Source organism: Sinocyclocheilus grahami, unplaced genomic scaffold (genome assembly GCF_001515645.1).
Source record: "Sinocyclocheilus grahami isolate Dianchi unplaced genomic scaffold, SAMN03320097.WGS_v1.1 scaffold204.1, whole genome shotgun sequence".
Lineage (NCBI taxonomy): Eukaryota > Metazoa > Chordata > Actinopteri > Cypriniformes > Cyprinidae > Sinocyclocheilus > Sinocyclocheilus grahami.
In genome coordinates, this window is record NW_015505383.1 from 617030 (window position 1) to 634346 (window position 17317).

The following is a 17317-nucleotide window of genomic DNA, read 5'->3' on the forward strand; positions in this document are numbered from 1 at the left end:
CTAGACTGATCTAAAACTACTATCTAAAGTTAAATATTATTGACTAGATGTTAAAATTATCTTCTGGACAAAGACTTTGCAAAGATTATAAGCATTTCCAAGGGCTTTTACTAGTTTTTACTAGTAATATCTGATTCTTGCCTCTAAGGATAATTTGATCGCTACCCTGCTCTCAGTGGAAGAATGTGTTTGCTAGATCCCCACAGTGTTTTTTGGGCGGGTCTTTGAATCAGTGACAAGTCTTGACCTTCAGCAATCACAATTGGAATTTTTAAAAAGCCGTTTTCCCAAAGAACAGAAGTCAACCCCAGCCCCCAAGCAGTGCCACCATTACATGGACTTCCCATTTTCTGCTTATTTAAAGCCATGTAGGGATTACATAACCACGCCTCCAGTCGAAGGACATCATCCTTAAAAAATGCAGTAATACAACAGCAAACAGACAACCTATTTTGACTGACTCGTTTCTAAACCATGATCACACTGGAGATTAACTTCCTAGCTGGAACCCGCAAGATCCCTTCACCCCTAGCATCAACTCTTATTCTATAGGCTAAACATCCTGCAAGTCATTTTGAAAAAAATCTAATCGATTACTTGGAGTATTTTATTTGATTCAACTTGGATTTAAATTTGATTGTAATGTCTGCTGGACAAAATGACTCTTGGACTTGCCCTCTGCCCTGAAGTGTCAGTCGTGTGCAACTCTCTTGCCACACTTGGTTCACTTCCACTGGTTACAATGTGTTTTAGTGGTAGGAATGAATGGTTAAGGGGAATGGGGAACATCTGTCCAAATGCATTGTCCAAACGTACAATCACACTTAAAATATTGTATAATGCAGTTAAGCACAACACAGAAACACATGACCATAACAGATGTTAGTTGTTTAATTCCGTCACAGGGTCCTTAAGATGAACAAGGCCGTAGTGGGAAAGGTCGCTGATGTGGGAGAAGAGATTGTTGTATTCAAATTAGAACACTTAATGGATAACATGGAGATCAGAATAAAAGCTACTGAAACCGTGATATCAGGGTGCAAAGGTCAAAGTTTTAAGGCAAATGTTTCTGAAGAGTCCTGCATGTCCTCACACACAAAAAAAACGGATCAACAACAAACTGTATCTAACTGCGCTGTACTATTTATCTTTATGACACGTGTACATAATACACATACATAATTCATATGTGGAGGTGCCAAGAAAATTGAGGGCATTGAAAATCATGCCCTTTGTCTTTTTTTTATGCTGTGACTATGATCATAAATTCGCTCATTTGGATGGTACTGTTAAAAATGATTTTTTTTATGCAGATAGCTTTGTCCTCTTAGCTGACCAAAGTAACAATATTTATTGGTGTTCTCTAATGGAGTTGTTATTTTTATTTTTGTAATATATATAGAGGAACCACAAAATGTATTAATTAATTGTCGTCGAATGGATTGATTGTTTGTAGTAAGATGTTTATTATAAAACAGTCTGCATTCCTCTTTGTATTTAATCTAATAGTATTTATGACCTTTACCTTCTCTTAAATTGTTTTAAGAGAATGTTTTCCATTGGAGAGGATTATGTATCGTGGCATATTCCCAAATCCTTTTTTTTGTATGACACCATGGAAAAATGCTCTCATTTTATCACCAAAACCAGTAGTATGACTGTCGGAAATGGATCTAGTTTTTATGCCACGTCACTTCAGTTAAAGACTGAAGACTTTCTTTCATAATTGTAATACTGTGACGTGAAGAAGTGTCTTAAGTGTTTGGTCAAGATTTTGATAGGAGACGTATAAAGTCTGAACTGCTATGTCATGGCAGGGCACTGTGCAATACTTCCACTCACTAGATAGAGATGGAGAGCGAGAGAAAACATATCACACACAATAGAAAAAGGGCTTTTATTTTTTCCAAGTGTCCCAGCTTGTTTGTTCAAATGTAGATCTTGATCTTGCGGCCTCTGGCCATGTGCTGTTTTTGAACCAGAGCTGAAAGAATTTGTGTATCTTAAGTTTAGCCAATTACCCAGCCGTTGCTTTATTGATCGCACATGACCGTGTGTGCGCGGACACGTGCATGGATGTGTATCTGCGTTAAACAGAACAAAGGCGCATGTCTATTCAAAGAACTTGTTTTTAACATTCGTCTTGATTGCTTTTTGGACTTTTTAATGCCTCTGGACTCACCCAAGACTGCTTCCTCCCTCTCGTCTTAAGAAACCTTCCCTGTATTCATTTAAAGGAATCAGATGAAACGGCCAATATTTGATGGTCATGCTTAAAGGGTTAGTTCACACAAAATTTAAAAATTCATTAATTACTCACCCTTGTGTTGTTCCAAACCCGTAAGACCTTCGTTCATCTTCGGAACACAAGTTAAGATATTTTTGATTAAATCTGAGGGCTCTCTGACCCTCCCATAGACAGCAAGGTAACTACCACGTTCAAGGTCCAGAAAAGTACCAAGATGATCGACAAAGTAGTCCGTGTGACATCAGTGGTTCAACTGTAAAGTTACGAAGCTACGAGAATACTTTTTTGCGCAAAGAAAACAAAAATAACGACTTTATTCCACATTTTCGTCTCTACTTGTGGACGCGTGTTCACGACAGTATCATGACATCATTTTCTTTGCGCAAAAAAGTGTTCTCGTAGCTTCGTAACTTTACAGTTGAACCACTGATGTCACACGGACTACTTTGTCGATCATCTTGGTACTTTTCTGGACCTTGAACGTGGTAGTTACCTTGCTGTCTATGGGAGGGTCAGAGAGCACTCATATTTCATCAAAAATATCTTAAATTGTGTTCCGAAGATGAACGAAGGTCTTACGGATTTCGAACAACACGAGGGTGAGTAATTAATGACAGACTTTTTTTCATTTTTGGGTGAACTAACCCTTTAAGAAACTGCCTTGCTTGTGTATTAAACATTCTGATTGGTTGAACTTTGAGAAACCATCCATGTGTTGCTCTCATTCAGACAGATTCTGATGTCTTTTCTCATTGGTCGCCAGTTATTCTTTCAATAAAAATTCAATTGTAGTTGGGTTTTCTATTTAAATTGCTGTAAAAATCCGGATCTTGAAGCATGCGCATCTGTATTTTCAGATGCTGTAGATATTGTCTTCTGAGGTTATTTCTGCTGTCTGAAGGATATTGTAAGTTGGATTGTATATAGGTTTTATGTACTACAAATGGAATTGTATGTTTTGAAATGAGAATGGATTTTGAGGCTCTGACGTTGCCTAAACGGGTGTCAACATTGCATGTTTTGCTTCGTAGATGATGGTACTTCTGTCATGGGGAAAAGCTGGAGGAAACATTTCAACTTTTGGGACATTTTGATGCCAGAGAGCTTTTTTGTTTGTTTTTGTTCTCTTTATGATGCCAAAGGATTCTTTTTTTCTTTCCTGTGGGAAAACTGCTCTGTTCTTGAAATCAGAGTCAAGGGCTAGCGCTCTCAAGGGAGAAAATCTCCCAAGATGACTTGCTCTCCGCTGTGCCATATTAGGACGCAGGACCCAGTCGGCCCCTGCCATCGCAGAAAATGGAGGGCTGAGCTGGAACAGTATGTGTTTTCTCCCTGAGGAACACACCCCTCCGTGCACAAACACACACACACACTCCTCTCCGTAAATTTGTGTTGATTGTGCTAGGCGTCTTTATTGAGTTTAATCATGTATGTTTTAAAAAATTGCAGAGCCAGGATCCTTAATGAATTGCTCATGAGCTTGCCCTCCTGTAAGTACGCCCGTTTTTATTTGATTAACTGGAGAAAATAGTTTTTCGCCTTTTACTGTAACGCATTCCAAATTGTATTGCAATTCTTATCGCAAGAGAATATGAACGCACCGCAAAGTCTTTGTGATTAACAACATTTTGGACTGAAGTTGCTTGAAAGAAAATGGATCTGCTTATCCATATTTTCTTCAGAATATCAACAAGTTGTCTGATGTGTAGGACTGTAGCTGAGGTACTAATGTGGTGTACCGCAAATTTTGTAATGATGTCATGTTTTAGAAAATAATTGGCAATAATATATTTATATTCTGGTATATCTGCACTGAGGAAATAAATGTGATCTTATCTTACCGTGTTTGAATGCTTGTTATTGTTCGAAAAAAAGGATATGGTTGTGCGTGTCTGTATGGTGAATGTATTCATGTTTTTTTTTATGTAGATTTATGTGAAAGTTTGCATTTCTGACAGTACATTAATAATCATCTTTGGTTGGTAATTACTTGCATTAGCACTTGTTCATCTCATGCACACATCTACAATTTAACTCTAAAGTACACGTCACTGTAAAAATGGAAAAGCATCATACATTTGTTGGCCAAGTACATGTGTTTTTAAGTCATGCCAACTTAAACATTTGGTTTTCTGTGACGTATTAAAAGTCAGAATTGTCTTTGCTTTCATAAGTACTGTAAGTTTCTCATGACCTTATTTGATATTGCGTAATTTTTCAGTTTTAGTTCAGTTCTAGACAAGGTTTTGTCAAGCTAGAAGACCATCCAAGACTAACCATTGCAGAAGCATCGATTTGAATGGGTTTACAACAAAAAATCGAATTAGAAAACAAATCATTACAAGCCTTTTACTCTGCAATAGTATTAATCTTGCACACGTCCTAACCAGAAGCAATGCAACAAGGTTCCAGCGACAAGCAATTTGTCTGTCCAATCTGCTGAGCGATGCAACATATACAGGTGCATCTCAATAAATTAAAATGTTGTGGAAAAGTTAATTTATTTAAGTAATTCAACTCAAACTGTGAAACTCGTGTATTAAATTCAATGCACCAACGTCACTGCACCTGTTTACCAAGAAATTTTGGAGCACTTCATGCTTCCTTCTGCTGACCAGCTTTTTGAAGATGCTGATTTCATTTTCCAGCAGGATTTGACACCTGCCCACACTGCCAAAAGCACCAAAAGTTGGTTAAATGACCATGGTGTTGGTGTGCTTGACTGGCCAGCAAACTCACCAGACCTGAACCTCTATGGGGTATTGTCAAGAGGAAAATGAGAAACAAGAGACCAAAAAATGCAGATGATCTGAAGGCTCAAAGAAACCTGGGCTTCCATACCACCTCAGCAGTGCCACAAACTGATCACCTCCATGCCACGCCGAATTGAGGCAGTAATTAAAGCAAAAGGAGCCCCTACCAAGTATTGAGTACATGTACAGTAAATGAACCTACTTTCCATTTCAAATGGTTTTCAATGGTCGTTTGATCGCTTACAGTGTAGGCAGACTTTAGCTGTTGTGGACACGGTGTTACTTACCTATTGAGAAGAAACAAAGCAACCTCGGTAACAAATCCCAGACAGAAAACTGCTGCCGGGTTATATTTATGACATGCTGACACACATTTCAAATGGTTTTCAATGGTCGTTTGATCGCTTACAGTGTAGGCAGACTTTAGCTGTTGTGGACACGGTGTTACTTACCTATTGAGAAGAAACAAAGCAACCTCGGCGTCCGATCGCAGGCCTCCGCTCCTTGAGTTCTCTCCAGCGCTGGAAAGCTGATCCGATATTTACACGAGTCCTACTTCTTGCCTTATCGTGCCGCAGACCTTTTCCTTTTTTGTTTTTTATCCGCCATCTCTATCTCTCTGTCGCTCGGCTCGGCTAATGTCTGTCCCATGCACTGTAGACACGCCCCTTATTGCTGATTGGCTAGAAGTTTGTTTTGCGATTTGACCCGAATCAGTTTTCTAAAGTGTTTTTGAAAAATCACACACCCTGCCTTTAATGTTTAATATACAATTATGTAGAGCTGAATTTTGAACCAGTGAGATTTCACAGTGGATGGGACAACTGAACAAAACACCACCAAAATAGGAACCAGGCAACCAGGGCTGTGTTATATCAACAATATTTCGGCTAATGTCTGTCCCATGCACTGTAGACACGCCCCTTATTGCTGATTGGCTACAAGTTTGTTTTGCGATTTGACCCGAATCAGTTTTCTAAAGTGTTTTTGAAAAATCACACACCCTGCCTTTAATGTTTAATATACAATTATGTAGAGCTGAATTTTGAACCAGTGAGATTTCACAGTGGATGGGACAACTGAACAAAACACCACCAAAATAGGAACCAGGCAACCAGGGCTGTGTTATATCAACAATATATTACCATTGGCTTTCTAGCAGTCATAATTTTTTGTGATGTCATGAATAATTCATGATTTTAATTAGGCCTGGGCGATAAAACGGTATCGATATTTATCGACTGTACACCTTCTTCGATAATGATATAAAACATTTTCAATATAGTGCACGGTATAGGCCGTGCTATGAGTGACGCAGACAGCACACACAAACACGAACACATGCTGAAATGAGATTGTGAATAAAGAATGAATATTAGTCGAATTTAAAATAAACATTTGCATTTGAATGTTAGGTGTGCATCAGGGAGCGTCATCAGTGGAGCACGAGATGCGGTGATAATGATATAAGTGACGTTGTTGTATTTTAATGTTTTGTTAGTCTAGCCCACGAGACGCACCGCTGCTGCGTTATTCATTCAAAACATTACAGAAATATAGAAGCTCAATGCGGAGAAGATCTTGACTAGGTTAAAACCGAAACCAAGCCATTCACACAGAACGCATATTCAGCGCATTTTTTAGACGGACAAATATGACTGCTGCATTCGCGTCTCACCCAAGAGATGTAACCACGTAAAGTTAAAACAGTTTAAACTTTTAGAAAACACGTCACGAATTTGTGGAGGTTTATTCCTTTTCACTGCGTCTCATATGTTTTTAAATGCAGTCTGTGTGATGGGCGATTCGGCTCTTTGGATTAAGCAATGCATAAATACATGATGCTGTTTTGTTCATTGTTTATGCAATTTACGAAATTATATTTGATTTTTATGAGTTAATTTAGACGTAATGCACGTTTTTTATAGATAGTTATTTCCTTGCGTTTACAATTTAAATGCGCTATTATTTTGCTCATTGCGCCCTCCTATGGCCTCGGGAGACGAGCCAAAAGTTTCCTTCAGACCTATTTAATCTGCATATAAAACACTAGAAATTAGATATTTGTTTAATTTTTATTTTGTGTTTGATTGTTAAAACAAAAAATATTTGTTGTTTGTCTCAATAAATTGGGTTAATTATAAACACAGTGGTTAAATTAAATTAATTTTTTCTATTGCTCTGTTTTAAAAAAGGTTATGAAAAATTTCAATAATTATCGATGCCGAACGATATGAAACATTATATCGTTGATACATTTTTTTGCTATATCGCCCAGCCCTAATTTTAATATACTTATTATTAGGCATTTATGTTTCATAAAGAAAGTGTTTTAGACTAGTTTCACCATCCTTACTTGCGCTTTATGAGCGTTGACATGTTTTACTAGCGTTTTTTAAACTTAAAGAATTCATTCATTCACACGAATCACGAATCATTCTAGTGGGTGATATGTTGAAGGGAAGAGGATGTGGACCTCTTAGTCAGGCAGTGATTGGACTACAGTGAACTCACCAGCTCACCCAGAATCAGCTAAAACTGTTTTATGGAATTGATTAAAAACGGATTCTGCAATTCATTTGTGTAATGCTTTTTTCATTTTTGATATACATATAGATAATTTCTTTGAATTTCTTTTCACTATTTTAGTGCATCTAAATGAAATTGATTAATTATCATTGTTTGTTTAGTGAAAAACTGTGGAAAATATTATTTTAACAACATTTTTATTGTTTTACTTCTTGCATTAAACATTTCGAGTCTACTTGGCTACAACAGCTTGAAATTATTCATCTGGTTTCACTCAGATTAAGAACACCATTTTTTTCAGCAATTTCAAAGCAAATATATGTATATGTATATCAAATATCGCCAAAAGGTTAAAAAAAAATGTTCAGTGTAACACTGTGTCCTAACATGTGCCTAGTGGGTGATATGTTGAAGGGAAGAGGATGTGGACCTCTTAGTCAGGCAGTGATTGGACTACAGTGAACTCACCAGCTCACCCACCCTCTCGCTCTCTTTCATCAAGCTCACTATACTTTTTATAATCAGCCTCCCACAAGAAAAACAAAATGCCATTTTTGCCCATTGTTGCCTATCAGAAAAAACGACCATAAACAATGGTCAGGAAAGAAAGTACAGTGCTTCCTGCGGAAGCAGCCTTCCCCCAGCACACACACAATCTCACCATCACAGTCCAAACACAACACAAGTTATGTTTTGCACTCAATGCTCACTCAAGAGGTTCACACAGATCCACTTTTAAACAATCTTACGTCATGATTTTCTTAGCACTTTTCTGAGTCTAGGATGACTTTCCACAATATTAACAAAGCATAAATATGGCTCGTTATCTGAGACATCAGGTTCTGTGTCTTCCCAGCAAACCCTGAACCTGTTCAGACTTCCTCCTCCTGGAGTGTCAGGACGGAGGGTGAGAAAGAGTCTCGGAAAACCTTCGGAAAGAAAAAAAACATGGCAGTTTCTTTGGCTTCACCCATTAATTCGTTGTTTATTATCTATCTTTTCCTGCCATTTTTTTTGCGTTCTTGCTTTTCTTTAATTCTTTAATTCCACTTTTGGGTCAATGACATAATTTTGTTTTGCTTTTTGTTTACTTTTATGTGGTCCTTTACTTATTTATTTATTTATAATTCAATTCCTACATACAGTGATTTTAATGCACCACTTATTTGATGTTTGATGCATGTAACATCTTTCATTTCTAAATTAAAATTAATTTTTTTTTAATATTCCGAGTGTGAAGTCAACATTTTCATGCTGTTAAAACAAATGATGCAAAATGAATGAATGAATGAATTAAAAAAAGAAAAAAGCTCATTAGAATAAAATTCTTTAAAAGAAAACTTTGAGGATTTTGGCATCTTTTATTATTATTCCTTAGGAAAAAATAAGCAGTGAAACCGTGCTGTTAAAAGATTATAAACATTTGAAAAATATTGTCTACTGTACTGTCTATTGTTTAAAAACTATTATATTAAAACTTTTGAATAATAATATTAAGGTGTAAGGAAAATTTTACTTTTAATTTTTAAACCACATGACATTTTCAGACTCATCATTTTTATCTATATATGTATTTTTGAAAATGTTATCAAGACCATTTGGACGTAAACTTCTTGGCATGTGCATTTTAAAATTATAGTTTTCTTTGAGCTTTTTTTTTTTTTTTTACCCTTTTAAGTAATTAGTCACTTAAATCATTTTTTTAGACATTAGCTTGGGACATTTTGCCATATAGTCCTTCAGTCCAGACCTGCTTTCCTTCCCAGCAGTTGATTGCTCTAATCTAAGGCTAAACACTTTGTATCACCTTCTCTGAGCGCGATCTGATCTTCCTCAGAGACGTGCTTTAGGTAAGGTGCAGTCTAGTCAGACTTGTTTCGATTATACTCTGATCTCAGACTGACCTATTTTTAGCTGCTTCTAGTCCACTGGATTCAACATAGCCCTCTGCTAGTTTCTTCCGTTTTCCATTCTCTTCTCATCTTGCAGGCCGGTGCCGGCGTGAGCAGTGGGTCAGTCTGCCTCGCGTTCGGCCTGAGTTTGCATAGCTGCTGAGCTGCTGGCTGCTGATGCATTATTTAGTGGCTCCTCTCTTTCACATAAACATAGCATCAATTATAGAAAGAGAGGGTAATTAATATTTGAAAAGGGGTATGCTTACTAAGGCAGGAATCCGCTGTTACCGCAAATGTGTGGGAGCGCTTTCGAGTACCCTGCGCGCACACACGCAAAGTCTGTTTGGCGTTTCTTTGGAAAACAAATGTTCCCTGAAGGTTGTTTCCTGGGCTTTAATCTTGGTACTGTTGCTAGCAGGTGGCAATTGACTTGTATTAGATGTGGGATGGTGTGAATTAGGTTGGTTGGATATGCATATGGCGACTTGTCAGAGGCAAAAGAGAGATTGGAAAATTGATGACAGAAGGAATAGAACAAGGCGATGAAAGGCGAACATTGCCTTGTTCCATTCCTTCAGTCACCATTTTTTCAATATGATGGAAGAAAGGTAAGAGCGCGGCGACTGATATTAATCATGCTTTTTGGCAAAGATTGCAGTCTTGTGCTGGAAAGAGGATGAATAAAACATGGTGTCCTGAATTCAGACTGAACCCCACCGTCCAGACGTACATACCCGAAGAGAGTTGGGAAAACCAGAGGAGAGTCCCCATCTCTACCAGGATAAAAGCTTGGTGTCAGATATTTAAACTGTTCATGGTTGCGGTCTCTACGTTTTTGATAAATGAAATATGTTTTTTGTTCACAGATTAACTTTAAATAACAAAGGTTTACAATAAATTGATTTATTAATTTATTGTATTTTTTATTGATTTATTAAAAATATTGCAGTTCTGTACCATCACAACTATCATTTAAAAGTTTAGGCACAGTCATTTTTTTTAATGAAATGAAATTGATTAACAATGATACACAGACATGTGGAATGTTATAAAAGTTTTCTATTCCAAATAAATGCTGTTCTTTTGAACTTTCTATCCATCATAGACTCCTTAAAAAATATGGTTTCCAGAAAAACATTAAGCAGCACTGATGATAATTAGAAAAAAAATCAGCATATTAGAATAAGTGGAGTAATGATGCTGAAAATGCAGCCTTGCCATCACTAGAATAAATTAAATCTGAAAATATATTTGAATAGGAAACAGTTGTTTGCAATGTTAATAATATTTCACAATATTCCTGTTTTTACTAAAAAAAATTTTTTTAAATAAACAAGCCCATAAGAGACTTCTTTCAAAAACATTTTAATACATAGTGGCATCAATTATATTAATGCCATTAATTTTTGAAGACGTTTATATGTTAATATAATGGTGCTCATGCATATAACACAATTATGATGTATGTAATTGAGAGTTGTACAGAAAGACCAAGAATTCGCTCATGCTTAGGCAGGTGTATATGTGTTTGTGTGTTAGATGCGCAGTAATTAGTCATTACTCTTCTCCTCTTGCATCTCTGATATTAGAGAGCACATTTAATAATCACTTAAATTATGATAGATAGTTCATTCTTAAAGGGATAGTTCACCCAAAACTACTTACCCTCAAGTTGTTCCAAATCTGTACGAGTATCTCACTATTCCACTTATCATACTCACTATTCCAGACATTCATGTATATAACTGACAGGCATGATGTAATATTTTGCATTGTCAATCTTGATTCCAAAATTTGAGTTGTAAATTGTATTGATACAGTTAACCCAAATATTCACAACTCTACTGAAGGGCTGCTTTTAAGACTGATTTATCGACTAGTTTAAGGATGGCTTGAGTTGAACAGCGACATAACTAACTGTTACTATATAACCGGGCCAGAAATAAACATAGGGCATTCCATTGCACTTTATGACTCTTAGTTTTGAGAGCAAATTTTAGCATCCAGAGTAATTTAATTCAGCATTTTTGTGCTATCACGAGCTGGCTTTGATGTAACGTGTGCAATAATGGATGGGAAAATAAAGTGGCTGGTTTTGCAGTGTGACAGAAATAGGACCAGGTGCCCATCAACAGTCTGCAGCTCCAGGCGCTCACAGTTTGTTTATTAAGGGAGCAATCTAGTTTAATGTGCTCTAGTTTTTTGTGTCTGTCTATCTAGAGAGTTGTTGTTGTTCTGAGAACTTTACATGGTGAGGACATTATACCTGACTACAAATGTAAGCCGTTCCTGATTTCTGACCAGTAGTTTTGAGGGGTTGGTGCAGAGCTAGTTTTAGCAGCCTGAACAAACATTTCTTCTGTGCAATTTATGTTTCTTGCCTAAAACTATTTTGTGAGAATATACGGAACCTTTTGAATGGCCATCAAAGAAGAAATAGGCTTATTGTTTCTAAAATGGCATCGTTTGGTCACACATACATAAATCTTAAAGGGAAAGATTCTGTCATTGACTGTTCCAAACCTGTTTCAGTTTCTTTCTTCAGTTGAACACAAAAGAAGATATTTTGAAGAATGTTGGTAAAAGTTGACATACTATGGAAGTCAATGGATACTGTTTGGTTACCAAACTATCCTTTATTAGAATTAGAACATTTACTTTCTTCAGTTACACGCCATCCTTTTCAGCAACATCTTAAATAATTCAAATCCACAGGAATTTACAGTACAATCCCAAGTAACCCGTTTAAATTAAAGAGATTGGAATTGGATCACAGTGAACTCCAGTGGAGTGGTAATGTAACATCTCCTCCAGAGTGTGTCTCCCTGTCTATCTTTTGCTTTCATTATCTTCCTCATGGCACCCCCCCCACAGGGCTTGTCATGACATTTTACATGTTCTTTCAGTCTTGTGATGCTGCTCTTGGTTCGATTGCATCGTGTGTCCTTTTCTGAGTGGCTTTAATTGGCTGATTAAGAGAGCCAGCGAAAGATAACAGTCCTCAATTCGTCTGTGGAGTCACATCTACCAGCTTACAGTTTAGATGTTTGTTCCAAGCTTTTGGACAAATTCATGATTTTCATCTGTGTTTCTGAAAGACATGGGTAATCTGATCTCCTGATATATATATATATAACAATATAACAAAAACACACAATGACTAAGAGCTGTCAAGCTTCAAAAAAGACATCTGAGCTGTGCATGGAGGAGAAAAGATCTCAGGACGGTTTTGCTCCATCATGAAAAATACTCTGAGGAAGCTTTAGTATTTTCTGTGTTTGCTAGATGGCCTCCACCATACATGTACATGTGACCAAACAGACTTATTCCTCATTTCTTATAAATTCTGACACTCGAACATACGCTGAGCCTCTGGGGTATTCAACATACTCTGTGTATCTGCGACGCCGAAGGACACACTCTTGAGCACACACATGCATGCATGTCCTCCCTGGTTTGTCCACATTGCTTTGCGGGGATGAAAACACCATGTTCCAACAGACAGATACTGTTGCCCTATATGTGTTTGTCCTTTGGCATGTCCTATCCACTGCACTCTAGTGGACAGGAGTCACATGTGCTTTATTTGTCTATATACAGTACAATGAAAGTGAATGGGGGCCAGCTTGACACAACAACATTGGCTCAACCATAGGCTAGAGTTTGGGATGGTATGGTCCGTTTGTGCAAAGACAGATGGAGTTGTCATTATTTTTGCACTTCCATTTTGTGTTGATAATGGGATGGAAATCACATACTTTTTATCTTTACATTGTATTATATATTGCAATGTACTTTTAGATTTTGGCATTACAGACTATTAGCTGCCTCATGGTAAAATGTCTCTGTTTCTCTCTCTTGTCTTTTATTAGGAATCCCCACAGGACAGTGCCATCACTCGTGATATTAACCGTACGTTTCCTGCACACGACTACTTTAAAGACACGGGCGGTGACGGGCAGGACTCTCTCTATAAGATCTGTAAGGTGAGCAGATGACCTGTCTGCCGTTTACTTTCAATTTGTCTGCTCAGCTCAGATTCTGCACTTCTGTTCTGCACTTCTGTTCATTTATCATCTTCAGCTCTGCAAAATCAATTTCCTACCATTAAGTTAAATGTGCACTTTTGGACTGTTCCAGTTTATTTATAAGCTTTTATTTCATATATATATATACAGTATATACAGTATATATTGAGTGATTGAGTGATGGGTATGGTTCAAATGGTTAATTTAGGTTATTGTTTTATGTTGATATCTAGCAAGGTGGCCAAAGGAAGCATGCACTTGATTAATAGTAATCACTGATGGATGGATAAATTGATCGATATAGTGATTGATGCATAGATGTAGATGGAGGTATGGATGAATGGCTGGCTGTATAGATATATAGATGGATAGATACTTATTTATAGATTCAGTAGCTTGATGGATGTATTTTGATGATTGATATTTAGATGGATGGATATAAATTGGTGTATAGATGGCTATATAGATAGATAGATGGATTAATATATAGTTGAATGGATGGAATATATAGATGGATGAATATATAGATAGATGGGTATGTGGATAGGTGATAGGATGGATGTATAGATGATTGGTTGAATATAGGTTGATGGATGGATAAAGACTGATTATCAATGTATTGGGTGAATATATTGCTGAAAGAATGGACAGTGACATACAGTGGGTACGGAAAGTATTCAGACCCCCTTAAATTTTTCACTCTTTGTTATATTGCAGCCATTTGCTAAAAATTTAATTGAATACTTTCCGTACCCACTGTATATGGATTAATATATACAGTATATAGTTGGATGGATACATTTTAGACGCATAGATGGATAGATAAATATAGATGGTTGGGTAGCTATGTTGATGGATGGATGAATGGATATAGCTGGATAAATTATAGACTTGTAGACAGTTGAATGAATGGATATATTGATGGATGTATCAATGGTTGGATGAATATAGATGGATGGATGGATATATAACTATAGAGGGATGAAATAGATGAGTGTATAAAATTTTTGAAGCATATATAGATGGATGAATGGACAGATATATTGGATGTATATCAGCCGATGGATGGATAGATAGATTGATTGATTTAACACAATCTTTATTTGTGTTTTGGACATCTGCAATGAGTTGGCTTTAAAGCATATAAAGAGCAGTCCATTGCAGTGCAGTATGTTCATGGTGGAAGTTCAGTTTAATGAATGTTTAATAAATACAAAACACTCTACAAATCATCTCAAATTTTCACCCTAAAAGAATGAGGTCGCTGGGTTTAATGTGAAAGTCACAAATGATATGGGGAATGAGGAGATTGATGGTTGGGTTTCCATCTTTGGGGGTCTCTTAATAATTAACCAGCCCTCTCTCCGACTGTTACCGCCATCATTCATACAGCAATATAGATTTTTCATATTGACCACACAGTGTGATTCAGTTCTCCCAATCCACAGTTCACAAAGTTTATTAGCACAGTTTGTAATTGTCACAATATTAGCTGACATTTTTAACAGTTTTCTGAGGTATGTAGGTCAATCTGTAAGCATTCCATCAAGCTCTCAAAACTCACTTGCACTTCTGCATATTCAAATGTGCCACATAAAGACAGGCAGCTCTAGGTATGGCTTCAGCTCGCATGTGTCTCGTAACCAATCGCAAGCAAGTTTGAATAGGTGAAAGCAGAAATTAGATTTAAAGAGCTGAGAGAACGATGCTACCAAGAATGATTCTTTGGGTCACACTTTATTTTAAGGTCCAATTCTCGCTATTAACAAACTATTAACTACGACGTTTGCCTCAATAAACTCCTAATTTGCTGATTATTAATAGTTAGTAAGGTAGTTGTTAAGTTTAGGTATCGGGTAGGATTAGGGATGTAGAATATGGTCATGCAGATTAAGTGCTTTATAAGTACTAATAAACAGCCAATATGTTGATAATAGGCATGCTAATAAGCAACAGTGAGAATTACTCCCTATACTAAAGTGTTACCCTTATTTGTAAAACTGCACAGTTGATGTTTGTGTCTTTGTTTTTTAATATTTATGATATTATAATAAGCAGTTATTTTTAAGCATTTCTACCCATAATTTCACTGAAACATTTTGTATCTTCCATCCCGCAGGCATACTCTGTGTATGATGAAGAAATTGGTTACTGTCAAGGCCAGTCTTTCCTTGCTGCTGTGTTGCTACTACACGTGAGTGTCACATATGTCAGACACCTGAAGCAAAATGGTTTGAACCAATGATGTCAACATTTACAACATTTAAGATTTAATATAATGAATATTTGTATACAGGTGCATCTCAATAAATTAGAATGTCGTGGAAAAGTTCATTTATTTCATTAATTCAACTCAAATTGTGAAACTTGTGTATTAAATAAATTCAATGCACACAGACTGAAGTAGTTTAAGTCTTTGGTTCTTTTAATTGTGATGATTTTGGCTCACATTTAACAAAAACCCACCAATTCACTATCTCAACAAATTAGAATATGGTGACATGCCAATCAGCTAATCAACTCAAAACACCTGCAAAGGTTTCCTGAGCCTTCAAAATGGTCTCTCAGTTTGGTTCACTAGGCTACAAAATCATGGGGAAGACTGCTGATCTGACAGTTGTCCAGAAGACAATCATTGACACCCTTCACAAGGAGGGTAAGCCACAAACATTCATTGCCAAAGAAGCTGGCTGTTCACAGAGTGCTGTATCCAAGCATGTTAACAGAAAGTTGAGTGGAAAGAAAAAGTGTGGAAGAAAAAGATGCACAACCAACCAAGAGAACCGCAACCTTATGAGGATTGTCAAGCAAAATCGATTCAAGAATTTGAGTGAACTTCACAAGGAATGGACTGAGGCTGGAGTCAAGGCATCAAGAGCCCCACCACACACAGACGTGTCAAGGAATGTGGCTACAGTTGTCGTATTCCTCTTGTTAAGACACTCCTGAACCACAGACAATGTCAGAGCCATCTTACCTGGGCTAAGGAGAAGAAGAACTGGACTGTTGCCCAGTGGTCCAAAGCCCTCTTTTCAGATGAGAGCAAGTTTTGTATTTCATTTGGAAACCAAGGTCCTAGAGTCTGGAGGAAGGGTGGAGAAGCTCATAGCCCAAGTTGCTTGAAGTCCAGTGTTAAGTTTCCACAGTCTGTGATGATTTGGGGTGCAATGTCATCTGCTGGTGTTGGTCCATTGTGTTTTTTGAAAACCAACATCACTGCACCCATTTACCAAGAAATTTTGGAGCACTTCATGCTTCCTTCTGCTGACCAGCTTTTTGAAGATGCTGATTTCATTTTCCAGCAGGATTTGGCACCTGCCCACACTGCCAAAAGCACCAAAAGTTGGTTAAATGACCATGGTGTTGGTGTGCTTGACTGGCCAGCAAACTCACCAGACCTGAACCCCATAGAGAATCTATGGGGTATTGTCAAGAGGAAAATGAGAAACAAGAGACCAAAAAATGCAGATGAGCTGAAGGCCACTGTCAAAGAAACCTGGGCTTCCATACCACCTCAGCAGTGCCACAAACTGATCACCTCCATGCCACACCGAATTGAGGCAGTAATTAAAGCAAAAGGAGCCCCTACCAAGTATTGAGTACATGTACAGTAAATGAACATACTTTCCAGAAGGCCAACAATTCACTAAAAATGTTTTTTTATTGGTCTTATGAAGTATTCTAATTGGTTGAGATAATGAATTGGTGGGTTTTTGTTAAATGTGAGCCAAAATCATCACAATTAAAAGAACCAAAAACTTAAACTACTTCAGTCTGTGTGCATTGAATTTATTTAATACACAAGTTTCACAATTTGAGTTAAACTTTTCCATGACATTCTAATTTAGTGAGATGCACCTGTAT

General features: G+C 37.1%; 1 protein-coding gene across 1 annotated transcript in view; it reads left to right on the forward strand.

The window, feature by feature from the left end:
* Positions 1-17317, forward strand: part of LOC107595568 (rab GTPase-activating protein 1-like) — a 117286-nt gene that overhangs the window by 65489 nt on the left and 34480 nt on the right. The window contains exons 13-14 of the mRNA XM_016286002.1: positions 13298-13411; positions 15573-15647. Of these exons, the coding sequence (XP_016141488.1) occupies positions 13298-13411; positions 15573-15647 (189 nt within the window). The remainder of the gene's footprint in view (positions 1-13297; positions 13412-15572; positions 15648-17317) is intronic.